The sequence below is a fragment of the Cynocephalus volans genome, chromosome 10, assembly GCF_027409185.1.
Source record: "Cynocephalus volans isolate mCynVol1 chromosome 10, mCynVol1.pri, whole genome shotgun sequence".
In the NCBI taxonomy this organism is placed as follows: domain Eukaryota; kingdom Metazoa; phylum Chordata; class Mammalia; order Dermoptera; family Cynocephalidae; genus Cynocephalus; species Cynocephalus volans.
In genome coordinates this window covers 19,565,379-19,583,751 of record NC_084469.1, presented here as the reverse complement: position 1 = coordinate 19,583,751, position 18,373 = coordinate 19,565,379, and the positions used below count along the sequence as shown (strand labels likewise).

The 18,373-nt window shown below is 34.4% G+C and overlaps 1 protein-coding gene across 2 annotated transcripts in view; it reads right to left on the bottom strand.

The window, feature by feature from the left end:
* Nucleotides 1–18,373, bottom strand: part of AATF (apoptosis antagonizing transcription factor) — a 98,670-nt gene that overhangs the window by 66,050 nt on the left and 14,247 nt on the right. For both annotated transcript variants that reach the window (XM_063111796.1, XM_063111797.1), the window contains exon 5: nt 497–611. In XM_063111796.1, coding sequence (XP_062967866.1) covers nt 497–611 — 115 coding nt within the window. The remainder of the gene's footprint in view (nt 1–496; nt 612–18,373) is intronic.

Sequence of the window (18,373 nt, the reverse complement as noted above, 5' to 3'; positions counted from 1 at the left end):
ACATATACCAGGCTCAAACAAAGGGGACAAGGGGGATCTTCACCGAATGTATTAATTTCAGAAAAGAAAATGGGTTCTTCTGCTGTTGTTTTCTGAAAATTTTCCACCCTTCAAAATAATGGCTTCTTCCCTCATTAAAAAGGAGATGGTGTGACTAGTGATTCCATAGCAAAGGCACAAAGTGCTTCATAAACATTAATTAAGCATTAATATAAAAATGTGCTTTTATCTACTAACTCTTCAAAAGATCTAAGAAGAAGGTAAGTCTTTTCCCTAAGCTCACAAAGATAATCAGGTACAGCTAAATATAAAAATCCAAAATCTAAATCACAATTTATGTGTCATTCTGACCACCAGTTAAATATAAAAGGCTCTTTTTATTTTATTAAGTCTGACATCTGCCTGGAAAGAACTCGGTTTTCTCTTTCATAAATGATGGGAAACTATCTAGATGAAAAGAAAAATAAGCAGCTCCACAGTTCCATTTCCTCCTTACCTTTCTGGTTTGGGCTTTGTCCCATCTACTAGATATCTAGTGTCTGGGTACTGGAAAAGCAACTCATCCTGAAGATAGACCAATGACCTCAACAATGCTTTAAGTGCCTTGTGACCTGGGAAATAGAGCACAGAGAAGTGACGATTAATTATCTACACTTCTCCAAAGTAGGCAATGCCTATAACTCACGACTCCTGAGCAGTTCTGGCTGGCGGGAGCAGAGGAGAATATGCAGGGTATGCAGGGACTAAAACCTCTCTGAAATACAGAAATCCCAAGTGGAAATAATAACAATGCCTACACCTCACAGGGTAGTTGTGAGGAACAAGCAAGACAACATGTGTAAGGTGCTTCATAAAGTGTCTGCAAATAGTAAAAGTTCAATGAATTATCAGTTCTTAAATTTATTGTGTGATAAACTCCTTTCCTGCCTGTCACCATAACCATTAATTTGTCACTTGGGTGTTAAATTTCTTGGGTATTTTCCTACAGGTTGCCCACCAACCTCTAGGATTATCCCTCTATAAATCAGCTGCTTAAGCAATTTCTTTACTTCTTAAAAGCACAACTGAATCCTGGGGTCCTACATCTCCCTCTGCCTTTGCCCCTCCCCCAGATCATCTCGTTTGCCTCTGGTCTGAGGAGCCACATCATTCACTCAATCTCTCAATACACATCCTTTGGAAAGGTCCTATTCACATATGAAAACACAAGTTAATGATTTGCTATCTGTGGTACTGAACTGCATATTAAAAATTTGTACATTGAGAGTATGTTCTAACTTGGTTCTCCTCATAGCCAATAGGATGCATTTGTAATATAGCTGGTCAGGATTAAGTATATAATTTCTGGATAAAAACTTTCAGAATAAAAACTGGTCCTATGAGAACTGAACTCTTATCTTTTCTATCAGAAGAATCCTAATAAAGAGGCTAACTAGATACTGAAAGTATATGTTATAGCAAGAGACTTAATGAGAAAATAGAAAAGACACTCTCACTTGGAAGAGAGTCCATGAAAACACAGAAATATCATCTCATCCAAATTCTACAAAAGTATTAACCACTGTTTTTACCTTCTTTTCTAGAAATGGCTACATCTTAAGAGACAGATCCTATGTTTTCCAAAGTGAAACCACAAATCAATTTTGCATTTGCAAAGTAGTTTTAAAAATTCTCTAAACTAAACCTGGAAAATATTAGGCTAAGTGAAATAAGCCAGTTGTAAACAGAAAAATATTATTATAATTCCACTCACATGAGGTAAATAAAATAGCCAAATTCACAGAGACAGAAAATAGAATAGCAGTTACCAGGGGCTGGGGAGAGGGAGAATGGGAAATTATTGTTTAATGGGTACAGAGTCTTAGTTTGGGGTAATGAAAAAGTTCTGGAGATAGATAGTGGTGAAGGTTATACAATAATGTGAAAGACACTGAACTGTACTCTTAAAATGGTAAGCTTTATGTCATGTATATATGTTTTACCACAATTTTAAAAAAACACTTAAAAAAATCCCAAGATCAGGGTATAATAAATAATCCTACCATCTCAGTTCATCCCTGTACAGAAAAAAATCATCAATAATCCTTCAAAGAGAGCCTACTGAAAAAGAACAGAGCCTATTCAAAAACAATGGAAAATTACTCAGACTTAAAAAGGAAGAAAATTCTGACATTTGCAACAACGTGGATGAAACTTGAGGACATTATGCTAAGTGAAATAAGCTAGTCACAAAAGGATAAATACGGTATGATTCCATTTATATGAGGTAATTAGTGTAGTCAAAATCTTAGAGACAGAAAGTAGAATGGTGGTTACCTGCGGCTAGAGGGAGGGGGCAATCTGGAATTGTTAATAGGTACAGAGTATCATTTTGCAAGATGAAAAATTTTGGAGACTGGCTGCACAACAATGTGAATAAACACCACTGAACTGTACACTTAAAAATGGATAAGATGGTAAATTTTAGGTTAAGTGTCTTTTACCACAATAAAAAATGAAAAAGAACAGGAAGAGCAAAGTATCTGGTCCCTTACTTCCTGAAGGTACCCTGTGTCCTTGATCTAAAATATGAAATCAAGAACTACACAGGGAACAAGCTGCAAAGCAGTCTATAATGTTTATAGCTGCTTGTCCCCAACAAGCAAGTCATAATTTGACTCTAACACATAGTATAACCAAGAATTGTGAAAACATCCAACAAAAGACTACAACTTTTAAGGACCACTTTCAAGTACCTACACAAGCCCTTTTATTTTGCTCAAGTCAGTTTTTAAAAATCCATTGCTGATATATTAGACAGCATATCAATCCAACAAGAAAGCAGAGAGCCAATATCAGTAAATCAAAGTGTGCCTTTCTGTTAATACTCTCTCATACGTTCTCATTTTATCCACCCCTTCACCCAGTCAGAAAGTAGCCCTGAAGTATTTAGGCTCCATTCAGGGATAGCACCACCATGCATCAAAGTGTCAAGAGACCTACCAGAGATGAAATCTGCAATTCTGTGCTTCTAACCGCAAAAAAAAAAAAAAAAAGTTTATCAAAGTAAATGTCACCAGTGGCCCAACATGTGGACAATTTCCTATAAAGAGATTTAGAAGACAAACCCAATGGTCGTTTCTTTGCAATACTAGGGCCATACTTCCTTCTAGATGGTATGTAAACCTAAGAGACAATGAGGCAATCCTTTGTTGGAGGGGGTAGGCCTTCTCAAAGCCACAGCTGACAAGAGTGAGGAAAGACTCTCCTGGAGGCTCAAATCTGACAGTGAATTCTCAGCCAAAACAAACAAACAAAAATCCCTCTTTACTATTCATATAGAACTGAATTCTATTTGTTCAATTCTATGAATAATAAATAGAATGAATCAACAGTTTCTAATTCACCTCTAATTTTTCTCTCAGTAATATAAAAATTAAAAGTTAAGAAAAGCAGCAAAGATGCATACAAGTACTTTATTCTCTCTCCATCTTGGCACATGGCCACAAAACAAATGGAGACTGTCAAGTATATATATGTTTACTCTGCCGTACATGGTCCATTTCCAGAGGTCTTTCCCTTAACAGGAGATTAAGAAGGATATATGCCTCTCCAAATCACCAAGATTCAACCTAAGAATCTGGTCACCAGCTATAGGAATAATTTTGAGCAGAGAGTAAATGAAAGAGTTACTTTACAGGGGGTCAGAAGCCCTGTATTCTAACTGACACTATCACTAACTAGTCATGTTATGCTAAGTGGACCAATTTAATCTTTTTGAATCTCAATTTTCTCATTTATAAAATGTAGATAATCCTTTGCCTTCTGATCTCACAGAAATAAGGTGAAAAATAATAAATGTGTTAATTTATATTAAGGCATTTGGAAATTAAAAATGCTATAAAAGTAGAAGGCATATTACTATAAAAATCAGCATCTTTCACAAGGTAAAAATCTGTTAAGCTCTGCTTGTACTGATCTACAGCACAAGGACTGAACTAGTATTCACAGATCCCTATATGAGGTATTCATTTACATGCTACCCATATGCAAGCATTCTATGTTTAAAATGTCACCAATCTAAAAACCATTTTCATCTGACAACTTTATTTTTTTCCCTGATTCATCTAGGCTGTCTGACATAAACAAAATTGTAGGCAGAGAATAAGTTTGGACACAGGCACACAGTTCATTAATTTGATTATAAACCAATAAGTAAAATTTCTGGCAATGGGATGAAGGGGAAATGGAAAAAGTGAATGCATAAAGTAAAATAAAGCTTATCTTATCAGTTTTTAAATATCTATATAGTTATTTTAAAATAAATATGCAAACATACAATTATTTATGTACAAGTACACTTAAACCCCCACATTCCTATTGCTCCAGATAAATACAATGAACTGGAATTTACAGATTAGAAGAGTATTTTTTTTTCTCCTTCAAAAGTAACTCTAGAACTAGAGCTAAACTATAGGTCAAAATGACACACAATATATTGGCCTGAGAACAATACTTTTCATTCAAATCCACACAAGCCTGCCACTTGCACTAGTCATCCCTGGCAATTAATCCCCCAAGAAAGACGTTTGATTAAATCTTTTCAAGCAAATCCTTTGCTTTGCTTTTGTTAGTTCACTTCTTGTCAACATCTATTAAAATATGCCTTTAATTCTCCCACAATGTTAAAAAACACCGATTCCACTGTCTTCAACTTTAATCAACTGTATGGCCGGCATTTTTCATTTCATAATAATGTGCTGCTTGGAATTCAAGAGGCAGGCTCAGCATCAATCATCTGGTAAGAATTTTTCCACTGCAATAAATATGCAAATGAGGAGAGCCAGTCAGTCGTATTTCAGGCCCGACTTGCTAGTGTTTTAAAAAAGACACAAATTTATTAATTGCCGGTGGCCAGAGGAATCCTATTACTTTGGGCATTGATTACAAAGCTGTGTGAGTGATTATTGTGCAACTCGCGGGCTACCCAGGCATGAGGAAAAATTATTAAAGCAAGGCAGAGATTATCAACTCAGAATAACAATAAGCCTTAACATTTAGGCCCTAACTTCTTCAACAAAGAATTACGCGAAGGCTCCACTGTATCATAATTCCAAATTCTGTCAGTATTACTGTTTGGGCTTGTTCTATATTCCCCAAGCAGAATAACGTTACCAGTAAGAAAAAGGACTGCAGTTTACAAATTCCTCAACACCAACCATCTGGATGAATCGCTATAATTTCCAATATATGTCCAACTAGAATTTTTATATACCCAAGTATGTATACACATATATAGGTATGTGCGTGTGTGTGTTTTCACAGATTTAGATAAATACACGTTCTATTATGAGGACTGTGGTTTTAATTGTAATACTGTGAGGAGTTCTATCCCAGTGAACTGGTTAGTTCTGTGGACCAAAAGTAGAATTTTTTTAATGGTACAAAATAATCACAGGAATAACTTTTCAAAGCAGAGCATGGGGACTTAATAGTCTAAAATCATGAAGGGTAAGCTAAAAGCGGACTTGGGCTTTCACATCTCAGAGGGCACCACAGTGGAAGGTGTGCAATCTATGGAGGGGTCTATGGAGGAAACAGCTTGATAGGCTAATTCTGAATGCAAAGTGTTTTTGTGAGAAACATTCAACCCAAGATATATTAAATCAAATAAGAAAGAGGACTCAGTGGACAAAACTTATTTTTTTTCTCTTAAGAGAATGATGTGGGGAATTGGGGGAGTAAGTGGAAGTTAAAATAAGGGAGAGATGAAGAGACATATGACAAAATATATGTTGGGTGAGCCTCCTCACAGAAACAAACAAAAAGAAAAAAATCCTTAACATTTTACATAACTGCCATACTATGTAACATGATAGATAGTGTGCATTTGAGTTCTGTGGAGGGACATCCCACTCAAGCTGTAATTTCTGACCAGGCATGAATTTATAAGGAAGGGAAAAGAACTGCAGAATTTCTTAGGTTTCCCTGAATACTCTCTCAAATACCTTGATGAAGTGTGTCAATAAATCCTTAAAAAGCCCTATAGGACACAGCAATCTAACTGGATCAATGTACTTCCTGAAATCCACTACAGTTACTTTCCACTTCACGGTTCCTAGACAACCTCCATTGCTTCTCAGTACTTTTCCTAAAAAGAGAATTTTCCCCCTTTAAACAAAAAGAGTAAATATGAGCTACTCAGAATACGAGGTATGTAAAATCCAAGTTTATTTACACGTAATTTTTTAAACTAACAGTAGTTACCCAGTGAGAATATGAACGCTTTCATTTTTATTTGATATACTTTTAACTATTTGAATATTTTATAAGCATATATTACTTTTGTAATTCAAAATTTTATTAAAATTTAAAATAAACTGTGAAGTAAGGAAACTTATTAAAAGTAAAATTAGAACCACAATCCAAGTAAACCTCTGTTTCTTTTAGAATAAAGTCTGACTCTTTCATATTATAAAGCCTTTAAAGAAACAGCCTCCGAGGTAGTAAAACTGTCCCTAACCAAATGCCCAAATTCTCTATACAGTACCGTTCTGGAAATAACTCCAATAAAAATGGGGATTCAGAAAATACCTTTCTGAAATGGAGATTCCTTGCAGAATTAATCACCCCTCCCTCAAGATCATTCATATCATTGTTATAACACTTCCCTTATTGTACAATGAGTCTAATTTCACTACATTTAAGCTACTTCAGGGTAGAAACCTACCTCATTCTGTCACACCAACATCTAATGTGTCAACTGGGCCATAAAAAGTGTTCTACAAGTGTTTTCTTAGCTACAGAGAGATGATGCCAAAGTCACATGGCAGAACATCTGATTACATTATCATTTCCAAACCTAACTACTGACACTCAAAATGTGGACTACATATTTCCTAACTTTAATATCAACTATGTATCTTCAACAAACTGACCTTTTGTTAACAGGAGCAAAGAAATGAAATTTGACATTTTCCTTATTATATAACATACCAACTATAAGATGTATGGGCTACTCCTAAGAATTTCAAAACCATTTGACCGGACTTCAGAATTTTAAAACATAAAAATAATTAACAATTTTTGTTAGGCATGTTACAATGAATTCTCATGAAGTTGTACAGTCAGACCTCCATATCTGGGGGTTCTTCATCTACAGATTCAACCAACCATAAATAGAAAATATTTTGGGGAAAAAAAACCCAATAAAAAGTAACAATACAACAATAAACAATAAGACAAATGAAAAACAATACAAGGCACTTCAAAAAGTTCATGAAAAAATGGAATTAAAAGATAATACAAATCCTTCCATGAACTTTTTGAAGACCTCTTGGGCAGTATAACAACCATATATACATAGCATTTACACGTACTGGATACTATAAGGAATCTAGAGATGATTTAAAGTATATAGGAGGATGTGCATAGATTATACATAAATACTACACCATTTTATACCAGGGGCTTGAGCATCTGGGAATTTTGCTATCCACTTGGGGGGGGGGTCTGTCCTGAAACCAAGCCCCTGTGGATACCAAGGTACAACTGTAAATTATCACCACCTTAGATGGATAAACTGAAGCTCAGAAAATAAGACTGTTTTAACTTGTTTCTTTTAATATTAGTAAGACTAAGGGTTGTTTATTCATCAACTCAAAATGAAACACTTTGAGAGGTTGTGTTTATGTAAAAACAGTTAAATGATGCTTTAAGAACACTATCTATACCCGAGCCTTACTAAGAGCTCCTGGAGAGCAGAGGCTTTAAACTACTCATCTTGGTATGGTTGGTCTTGGCAAATGGTAGACTATATTGTTCAATGACTAACTGAATAATAAAGACATCCTAATATCTTTCTTGGCATGTACTCTTTATATACGCATTTCAAGTCTTCAAAGAACTGTATGTACAGAACTAATATTTATTCACATAACTCTTTCAAGAAGAGGGAAACAAAATACTGTGACCAAAGAGCTACAGATTAAAGAAAGACTATGCTATCACTATTAACAGTTAAAACTTAGTAAGGAGATACTAAGTACCAGGCACCAGTCTAAGCACTTTATATGTATTAAGTCATTTAAATCCTCACACCAACCCTTTGAGGTAGGTACTATTATTATATCACCATTTTATAAATGAAAAATATGAAACACTACTACAATCTCTTAAAAAATTGCACAGTTTTCATTTTCTAAATCAATTTACCCTTGAGGGTTATGTATCAAAACTATCTGGGAAAAAAGTGTAATGAAATTTTCAACTACTAAAAAATGATAAAACTTCTCTCCCCAATACCACCATACAATATAAAACACTAGGCCTCGTTAAAATGTCATGTCCAAATTTGGTTCCCACACTTGAACAAACAAAGTGGATAAACTAAAGAAAGCCCAAATCAAATGGATGAAAAGCAGGTCCAGTAGGACAAGATAAATGAATATTTGCTTAATCTGAAAAACAGAATGTTAAGAAATGGATTAACAGTCTCCAAAACTCAAATGACCAAATACATCAGAAAAGATGCTTAGCCTCACCAATAAAGTATTTTTTTAAAAACCGTAAAAACTTAAAACAATGTGATAGTTTTCTGACAATGCTTTATGCTGGCAAGAATGTGAGGAAAGGGGCACTCTCCATATACAACTGGTAGGAGTTTAATTAGCACAACATATCCAGAAAGGAATCTGGCAAAATGTATCAAAGTTTTACACATGCATACCTCTTCATCCTACCATTCCCCTTCTAGAAATTAATCCTAAGGAAATAGATTTCAAAGCAAAGAGGTAGGTACGAAAATATTATTTTTGGCATTATTTATAATAGGTAAAAACTGCAAACATCTTAAGTGTCCATTTACAAGGGATTGCCTTAATCAATTTTAATTTGGTCAGATAATTTTTGGGCAGTTGTTGAAAAGAATAAGTACAAATGGAACTTGGCCTTAATAAACAAACCATAAAAAATGTTTTGGGATAAATGAAGTAATCTGAATATGAAGCAGACATATTAGATGATTATTAAGACTATTAATTTGGTTAGGTGAGATGATAGTGTTACATAAGAAATATCCTCACTTTTTAGAGCCATAAACAGAATTATAGCATTTAGAGGCAAAACAGCATGATGACTGTAATTTACTTTAAAATACTTCAAAAGAAAAGAAAAAGAAAAAAAGTGTAGCAAAAAGTTTTTTAAAGAGAGAAAAGGTAGATTTATGTGCATTGACATGGGAAGATATAAAACATGATCCCATTTATGTTTTGAAAATAGTTTATATTGACACAAAGTATTTGGAAGGATATACAACAAACTGTTTAAAATGGTTATGGAGAATACTATTAAGAGTAGGGAAAAGAGGACTTTCACAATTTATGTTACATCTTTTGGCATTGTTGGTGGGGAAGAGTGGACTCAGTACTGTTTGAAAAAAATAATGTTTTCACAACACAAAAGTTTTACGATTTTTTTTAAAAAGGCAATTAAGATTAAATAAAGATCTTCAAGAATACAAAGAGGTCTTCTGAGGCAGATGTAATTCTCCCTGACAACAGAAAATCAAACAAGAAGAAACAATAAAAATATGAGGGTACTTCAAAAAGTTCATGGAAAAGTAGAATTAAATGATAATACTATTCCTTCTATGAACTTCTAAAAGTACTCTCGTAGGAGAATTAGAGAGGCCATAGCTTGACTGACAAGGAGATCATCCCCCCACCCCCACCCCAAACTAGTTTAAAATTTTCCTTGTTTTATTCACTAAAGAAATAACAAGGACCAATTAATTTAAGGGGGAAAAATTGCTTACCCTCATTAAACATTAGGAAATGTAAATTAAAAGAAATGTAAATTAAAATAAGCAGATACCATTTTCCACCTATCAAAGTGACAAAGATGAAACAAAATTATAATATCCAGTGCTGACAAGAGTAAGGGAAACTGAGACTCATATAATGAAGGTGAGAATGTAAACTGATACAACTTATCCGGAGGGCAACTTGGAGATACAGATTAAAAGCCTTAAAATTTTGCATATCCTTAAAAAATTGTATTAATTCCACATCTAGAAATTTATTTATGCAACAAAGTAATCGTGAATATGAGTAAAGATTTAGTAATAATGATGCTTATAGCATTATTTATAAAAATAAAAACGTGGAAACAATCCAAATGTCCAACAATAAAGAACTGGTTAAACTACCCATATGATGGAAAGTCTATGTTGTCATTAAAAATAATGCTGTAGAACAATATTTAATGACATGGGAAAATATTCATGATCTCTGTTAAGGAGAAATAGAAAAAATCAGATTGCAAAACAAAACACAGAACATGGTCCCATCTGTGCTCTAACTACACACCCACAGAGAAAAAAAAACAAACAAACTAGAAAAGATATATACCATACACCAAAATATTACAAGTACTTAACTCTTAACTGCTGGGATTAGGGAAGACTATTTCCTTAATTTTGTTTGGCTGTTTTCTAAATTTTATACCACGAATTTGTATTACATTTATAATAAGAAAAAACCACCTACTTATCTATTTCTTTATCACCTAAAAAGAAATCTTACCTGCCTATAGGAGAGGGACTAGATCAGCTGATCTGAGGGCCAGTTGATCTTCTAGCTCTCTCCTGCTGAGAAAACAGCTTGTAGAAAACAGCATCTTCAGAAAAATTGAAGGATACAACTGCTACTTGCAGTGCAAGCCTTCTGTCCTACAACAAACTCATCTCCATATTTGTCCTGCCTTCATTCCTCTAAGCTTTGGCATTTACTCCTCATCTGTATTCCCTCATGTTTTTTGAAAAGTGGGGAAAACCCTGAGACAAAAGACTTAAAGCAAACCATATGAGGGGCCGGCCAGTTAGCTCAGTTGGTTAGAGCGTGGTGCTGATAACACCAAGGTCCAGGGATCTCTATGCTGGCCAGCCACCAAAAAAAAAAAAAAAAAAGAAAAAGAAAGAAAGAAAGAAATAACTATATGCATAGTAATTGAGCAGTGTGGCCAAGAGCAAAGGTTGTGAAGCAGAGCAGACCTCAGTTTCTGTTCTGGCTTTGTCTCTAACCAACCGCGTGACCTTAAACAAGTTACCTAATCTTTCTGAGACTTGATTTCCTCATCTATGCAACACAGTTATTAGTGCCTATTTCACAAGCTGCTGTGAGACCTAAATGAGACGATTGTACACACTGAATACCATGCATGGGAATAGTGCAGTTAACAAATGGGAGCTATTTTTAGAGGAAACTTGGCATCTAGCATTGTACGTACACAATAAAAATACCAAGTTAGAAGTAAATTGATAATCCGTATTCTCGAAATATCATATTTGATTTCTTTTCGCTCATGTGCTTATGTCTAATTACTTGAGTTAGAATGTAACTAACATTACATTACATCCACCCTTCCCCTCAACCTCCACCACAGCTGACATGTATGCAGCATACACCATCTTTAGGATGTAAGAATCTTTAAAACTCTGAAATGCTTCTCTACCTGTAAAAAATTTCCTTGTGTGAAACAGTATGAAAGGCCAGTAAGAAATCTTCACAAAACAGTAGCATTCTGGATTTTTGTATGGACAAATGTACTCAACTGTCCTAAGAAAAATAGAAACTGGTAGATTTGAGATTAAATACCAAGCAAAACAATAAATACTATTTGAAAGTCACTAAAAATTACCAAAGAACTCAAGCTACGGTCAAGTGTTTAAAAAAAAAAAGTCAAGTGTCATTCAAGTATAACAAACCTTCAAAGCAGGTCATATTGTAAATTTATTAGGGAACAGGTTATAAATATACTAATTATATTATAATAACCACAAGATAGTTATTTCTTAAAGGTATGACATAAAGATTTTCTCTAAGATAAATCATAAGTAACATTATAGCCTATGCTTTATTTTTTTTTTTCCACATCCCCACTAACCTCCTCTTCTTGTCAAACTGCCATTACAAATCAATGGAAGAATGCATATAGTGGAAGAGAATACAGGTTGAGCATCCCTAATCCAAAAATCTGAAATCCGAAACACTTCTGTTCCCAAGCATTTCGAATAAGGGATACTCAACCTATATATACATATTAAAATGTCTGGAAGAATATACTCCAAATTGTTAGCTATATTTTCTCTGAGAAGTAGATGTGGGGATTTGGAAAACTAGGAGAGCTTTTTTAATTTTTTCCTTTATATACATCTATACTGTTTACATATTTCTACAGTGAAGATGTACTACTATGTGTGTATATATATATATATATATATATATATATATATATATTTTAAACATTTTATAAGAGCATAAGGACAAATTAAACTAAGTTCCATAAAATCCCTAGCAAGTTTCAGAAATATCAGGGAAAAAAATGTCCCCACTCTTTTGGAAGATGCTTTGCAGCTTCTCATGGTATTTTTAGAAATAGACTACCTAGTATTTGGAAAATATATTACAAGTAGGTAACCATAGTTAAAACCAGAAAGGAAGAACCTGCTGAACCAGTGATCTGATTTCATATTTCCAACTGCTTTTTACACCCTTTTACACATCAAGATGGGAGATCACCATGGCTTAGAACAAGGCTTCAAAAGACATGAAAACAGAACCCAAAACTCTTAAAAAGTGATTTTATGAAAAAGCAACTGAACAGGAATATCATGAGACAGGTTACTTGACATAAGCATAGGGCTACGTTTGTCTCCATTTCTGGGATTATTTGGATTACGAAAGCCACTGTTATTTATCAGTAAAACCACCATTACCAGGAGGAAAAAAATCTGCTCATTCAGAGTAAACAGAATTACAACTCAATATTATTACATCTTCTACATTTATCCAAGCGGGGAAAACCAACAAAAACCAAACACAAATTCTATGTCTTCCAGAAAATTTTTTTCCTTTAAACAAATGATTTACTTTTACTTTCACTGTGGCCCCCTCATTTGGATCATTTGTTCCTTTTTTGGTACAATATATCCATAAGGAGTTTCAACAAGTTATGAAATAATTGTTACTCACAAGCAAAAAGAAAAAAAAAATGGAAAAGAAAGAAAAAGCAGGATTAACTGCAATTGCCACTACAATTGAGAAACTTGCATCTTGCACTTTTACCATGTAAATAATGCACAGATCCTGCAGGAACATGCCAAACACCAGGATTCTTAATTAATGGAGCTCTTTAATGTGCAAATCAGGAACAAATTGCAAGTTCTGACTTGCATTGATTATGAAAACATTAATTGAATGAGTAAGACTCTAAAAAAGGCAGAATCCCAAGTCTTCCAAGAGACCAAAAAAATACAAAGCTCCGGAAACCAGGTGAATCTGACCAATGTCTGAAACGTAGACTTAAAACTGAACACTCTCACTAGTATGCAATGAATTAAAAAAAGAAACAAACAAACAAAAAAACCACAACAGTTTAATCAGAAAGCAATCACTATATAAAATTCCACTATTCCACCACTGTCTTGCATTAAGCAGAAAAACGAGTGTTTACTCCAGAAGCTTATAAACACTGCTTTAAGGGGAAAAAACTACTTTATATATACACACACTTACATGTATACAGGGATAAAAAAACAATGCTGTCTCTTTAAAAAGAAATTCACCCTATATAAATTATAGCCATAAACTTTTCCAGCAGTGCAGCCTAATTAATTCTTGTTCTATACACAAAGGAAAATGCTGGGTGACAAATGGGTGTGAAGCCAGAAAGCTGCCAGGTCTGCAAAACATTTTCTACTTCAATTTATAAGCAATTTTGCAGTAAATCATCAACCAGAACCTGGAATCTCAGGAATCTCTGAGTATCCAAACCACATTATGTCACTTATCAAAGAGAAAAGGAGAAAGAACTTAAAGACATCTCATTTTTCAGTTCTAACCCACATCAAAATCTAGAAGCTCTGTGTAATCTATTATTCTCTTCTGGGTAAGGTTTAATACCAAATATATATATTTCAAGCAAAAATGGCACTAAAGGTTGATGTAGTCCATCCCTCTATCCCTAAAAGTACTATATCATGTATCCATTACCATAAGAAATATTCCCAGAGTTATCTGGGAATAAACATACAACTATCTATACCCCCTCCCTCAATCCAAGCAAAATGTTCACAATCAAGCCAAGCTGAAGGGTTCAACAGGGAGTCAATGTGGAAAACAGGTGGGAAACACTCCAAGGAAACAAGGCTACTGGAGAGGAAAACAGAAACTCATGGGAAACAAAGGAGGAAGCTGGGCTGCCTCTTTGGAGTCAAACCCATCCTTATCTTGTGGCAGTCACTGATCTATTCTTTGTCCTGTACTTTTACCTTTTCCAGAAGGTCATATAAACGGAATTTTAAAGCATATAACCTTTTGAGACTGGTGTCTTTCACTTAGCATAGTACCTTTGAGATTCATCCATGTTTTTGCATGTATCAACAGTTTATTCCTTTTTATTGCTGAGTAATGTACTATAATTTTTATTCATTTGCCCACTGAAGGACTTTTGGGCTGTTTCCAGTTTTTGGTAATTATAATGCTGCTATGAACGTGCATTTACAAATCTTTGTGTGAACATGTTTTCATTTCTCTAGGGTAAATACCTAAGAGTGGGACTGCTGGATCAGGATCATATGGTAAATATATGTTTAATTGTACTAAAAAATACTGCTAAACTGTTTTTCCAAAGTGGCTGTACTATTTTGCATTCCCACCAGCAATATATGAAAGTTCCAGTTGCTCTGCATCCTTGTTAGCACTTGGTTTTGTCAGATATACGTGTTTTTAGCCATGTAGAAGTATTTCTTTGTGGTTTTAATTTGCATGTTCCTAAACACTAATGATGGTGTTAAACACCTTTTCATATGCTTATTTGCCATCATATATCATCTTTGGTAAACTGTTCAAATTTTTTGCCCATTGTTTTTTAATGGCTACTTTTTATTGTTGAGTTTTGAGAGTTCTTAATATATTCTGAACACAAGTATTTTGTCAGATACATTATTTGCAAACATCTCCTGGTCTGTAGCTTGTCTTTTCATTTTGTTAACACACATTTCAAAGAGCAGAAGATCTTAATTCTGATTTAGCACACTCAACACCTTGTTCTTTTATGGACTATGCTTTGATATCATATCTAAGAACTCTTTGCCTAACCCAAAGTCATGAAGATTTCTCTCCCATGTGTTCTTTAAACACTTAATAGTTTTATAAAACACATTACAGTTTTATGTTTTAAAGCCAGTGTAAATTGCCTATTTTGTGTTCTTTTTTTTTTATATAAATTGTGAGGTATAGGATGAAGTTCATTTTTTCTGCAAATGATTGCACAATTGCTACAGTACCATTCATTGAAAAAACTATCCTTTCTCCACTGATCTGACTTTTGCACTTCCGCAAAAAAGCCAATTGCCCATTATTTGTGTGAATCTATTTCTGAACTCTCTTTTCTATTCCACTGGTTAAAGTAACTTTAAAAGGAATAAACCCACAAAGGATGGACAAAGAATGAGAGAGATAATAGCAACTTAACTTAAAAAGCCAATAGACTACACAATTATTAGAATGTTTAAAATTAAAGACTGACCATACCAAGTGTTTATGAGGATACAGAGCAACTACAACTCTCATGCACTGCTGGTGGAACTGTAAAATGGTATAACCACTCTAGAAAACAGCTTGGAAGTTTCTTCAAAAGTGAAACATATACTTACCACAGCCATTCTACTCTGTTAACCAAAAGAAATGAAAGTACATGTCCATACAAAAACATGTACAAAAATGTTCATACTAGCTTTATTTGTAATAGCCAAAAATCGGAAACAAAATAAATTGTTATAGCCATACAATAGAATACTACTCATCAATAAAAGGCAATGAACTATTGATACGTGAAAAAATATGAATCTCAAAATAATTATGCTGAATGAAAGTCAGATAAAAAAGAATACAAACTGTTTGATTCCATTTATATGAATTCTAGAAAATGCAGACTAATTGATAGTGACAGAAAGCAGGTTAGTGGTTGCCTAGGGATGGACAGGGAGGGGCAGGAAGGAAAGATTACAAAGAGGCTGAGGAAACTTCTGGGGATGAGGACCATGCTCATTATCTTGATTGTGGCAATGGTTTCATGAGTGTACACAGATGTCAAGTTGTATACTGAACATATGTGCAATTTATGGTGTGTCAATTATACCTCAATAAAAGTTAGCAAACATGAGCAAGATCACTGTAGTGTTAGGAGTGAAGAAGAATGAGAAGCAATCCCACTTACATTCTAGAAAAATAACCCCAGAAGATGCAGAAATTGCCAAGAACCTCTGGGAGAGATGAAGATCTTCTCCCTTACATAGGCAGAAGTTTACAGGTTTAATCTTTGAGGAGAGTTAAACAGAGGGCCTTTGGATGGGGGATACCAGACATTGTTGAGGACAAAGCATAGTATTAAAAACAGGTAATAAGTTGAAGTTTACAGATTGAATGCTGAGATCCCCAGCCTACTCAACTCCTAGAATGCTGGCAGCCAGGGAGGAAACTCGAAGTCCTCTAGCAACTATGATCCCATAAAGAGCAAAGATCCAAAGATAGTGACATTGGGGGTTCCTCAAAATTGGCCCAGATAGATTGCTTTACAATGGAAACCAGAGACAAAAAGCCCTATCCCAACATACAAAGCTTCCAATCAACTTTTTGGTATTCTACTTTTAAAATAACTGACAGCAAAGGATTACCAAGTACCTGAGGAAAATATCTAACATGTTATAAAGGAGTTAAAGCAAAAGCAAAAAAAAAAAAAAAAAAAAAAAAAAGCATCTTGGAGGAAACAGGAAGAACACTTAAGAAAATATATATCATGTAGATTCACAGAGAAATCAAAATATGATAATAGAAAATTTTTAAAAAACCTCAATAGGAGGGCTTAAAAATAAAGTTGAGGAAATGCCTTAGAAAGCAGAACACAGAGACAGAGAACGGGAGAGATACAAACGAATAACTGAAGAGAAAAAAGAAGAGAATCAAACTAACGGTTTAATACCAAATGACAGGTCTTCCAGAAGAGAGAGAAGAGAAAACAGGAGAGAAAATCAGTAACAAAATAATTTCAAGAAAAGTTTCCAGGACTGAAAGACATGATGAGCTTCTAGACTGAAACTATTCTGTGCAGTGAAAACAGACCTATACCAAGTGTATTGGTATGAAATTTTACAATTCTGTGGACAAAGAGAAGCTCCCAGTTTCAAAAAAGGGAGGAAAAAACCAGTAAGATCAGGAATTAGAATGGCTGCTGACTTATCAATAGCAACTTTGGAAGCTGGAAGGCAATGGAACATTCTATAGAATTCTATACACAAATGATCAATCCTGATGTTAGAATGAAGATAGTTTCAGACAATCGAAGTCTAAAAAAATTTACCTCCCATGCACCCCTTTTTAGCAAGCTATGAGAGGGTGTGCTTCACCAAAACATGGGAGTAGCCAAGAAACATCCCAGAATAGGAGATCCACAGAAGCAAGTAGGTAGGGTAATCCCCAGGACAGTGAAGGGAGACCCCAGCATGAAAGCTGAGGAGCTGAGAGGGTGAGCAGTCCAGATAGAGCAGGCCAACAGGCCTTCAGGAAGGAAAGACCTTTAGGAAAAAAAACTGGCAGAATATTTGACGCAACTGAAATCTCCAGGGGAGATTTAGACAACTGGAGAAAAGTCACCGTTTGAATTACTGCATAGAAAACTAAATAAACAAAAACATAACAACTTTTAACTCTAGAAAACAAAACGATATGTGTGAAAGGAGAAATAATCATGGTATATGTATTACATGGCTCAGCGGTGAACAGTGTTTACACAGACATAACACTGAATACTGATCTAAACGAATTACTATATAACCACAAAGGGACAAATTAACAACATAACCAGAAAGTATGTACGAATGTACTAGGAACAAGAGCTAAATCTTCATTTTCATAATGGGAAGTCAATACATAATGCCTAAAACTGAAAAATCAAAGTAGAAACAAAACAGGTTAATTAAAGATACAGAGATAAAACCATGGATTCCAAAAAGAGTACAACAAAATAATTTAAAATATAATTGTTGGTTCAGGAGAGTGGGTTATGGCAAGGAGGTGGTACGCACAAGCAGCAGATTACTGGTTTTCATAACAAGCTCTGCAGAATTATTTGACTCTTTAAATTATATACATGTATAACCTGGATAAAACTTAAAAAGAAAAGAGAAAGTCAAAGATAAACAGAAAAGCTGGTGGAGACAGGAACAGTTCTAGAAACTGAAGTGACAGTAAACCAAAAACAAAAAACCTTTAAATGTAAATTAAATATTCTAAGTATATTAATTACATAGAAAAGGAACATCCAGAAAACTAGAGAC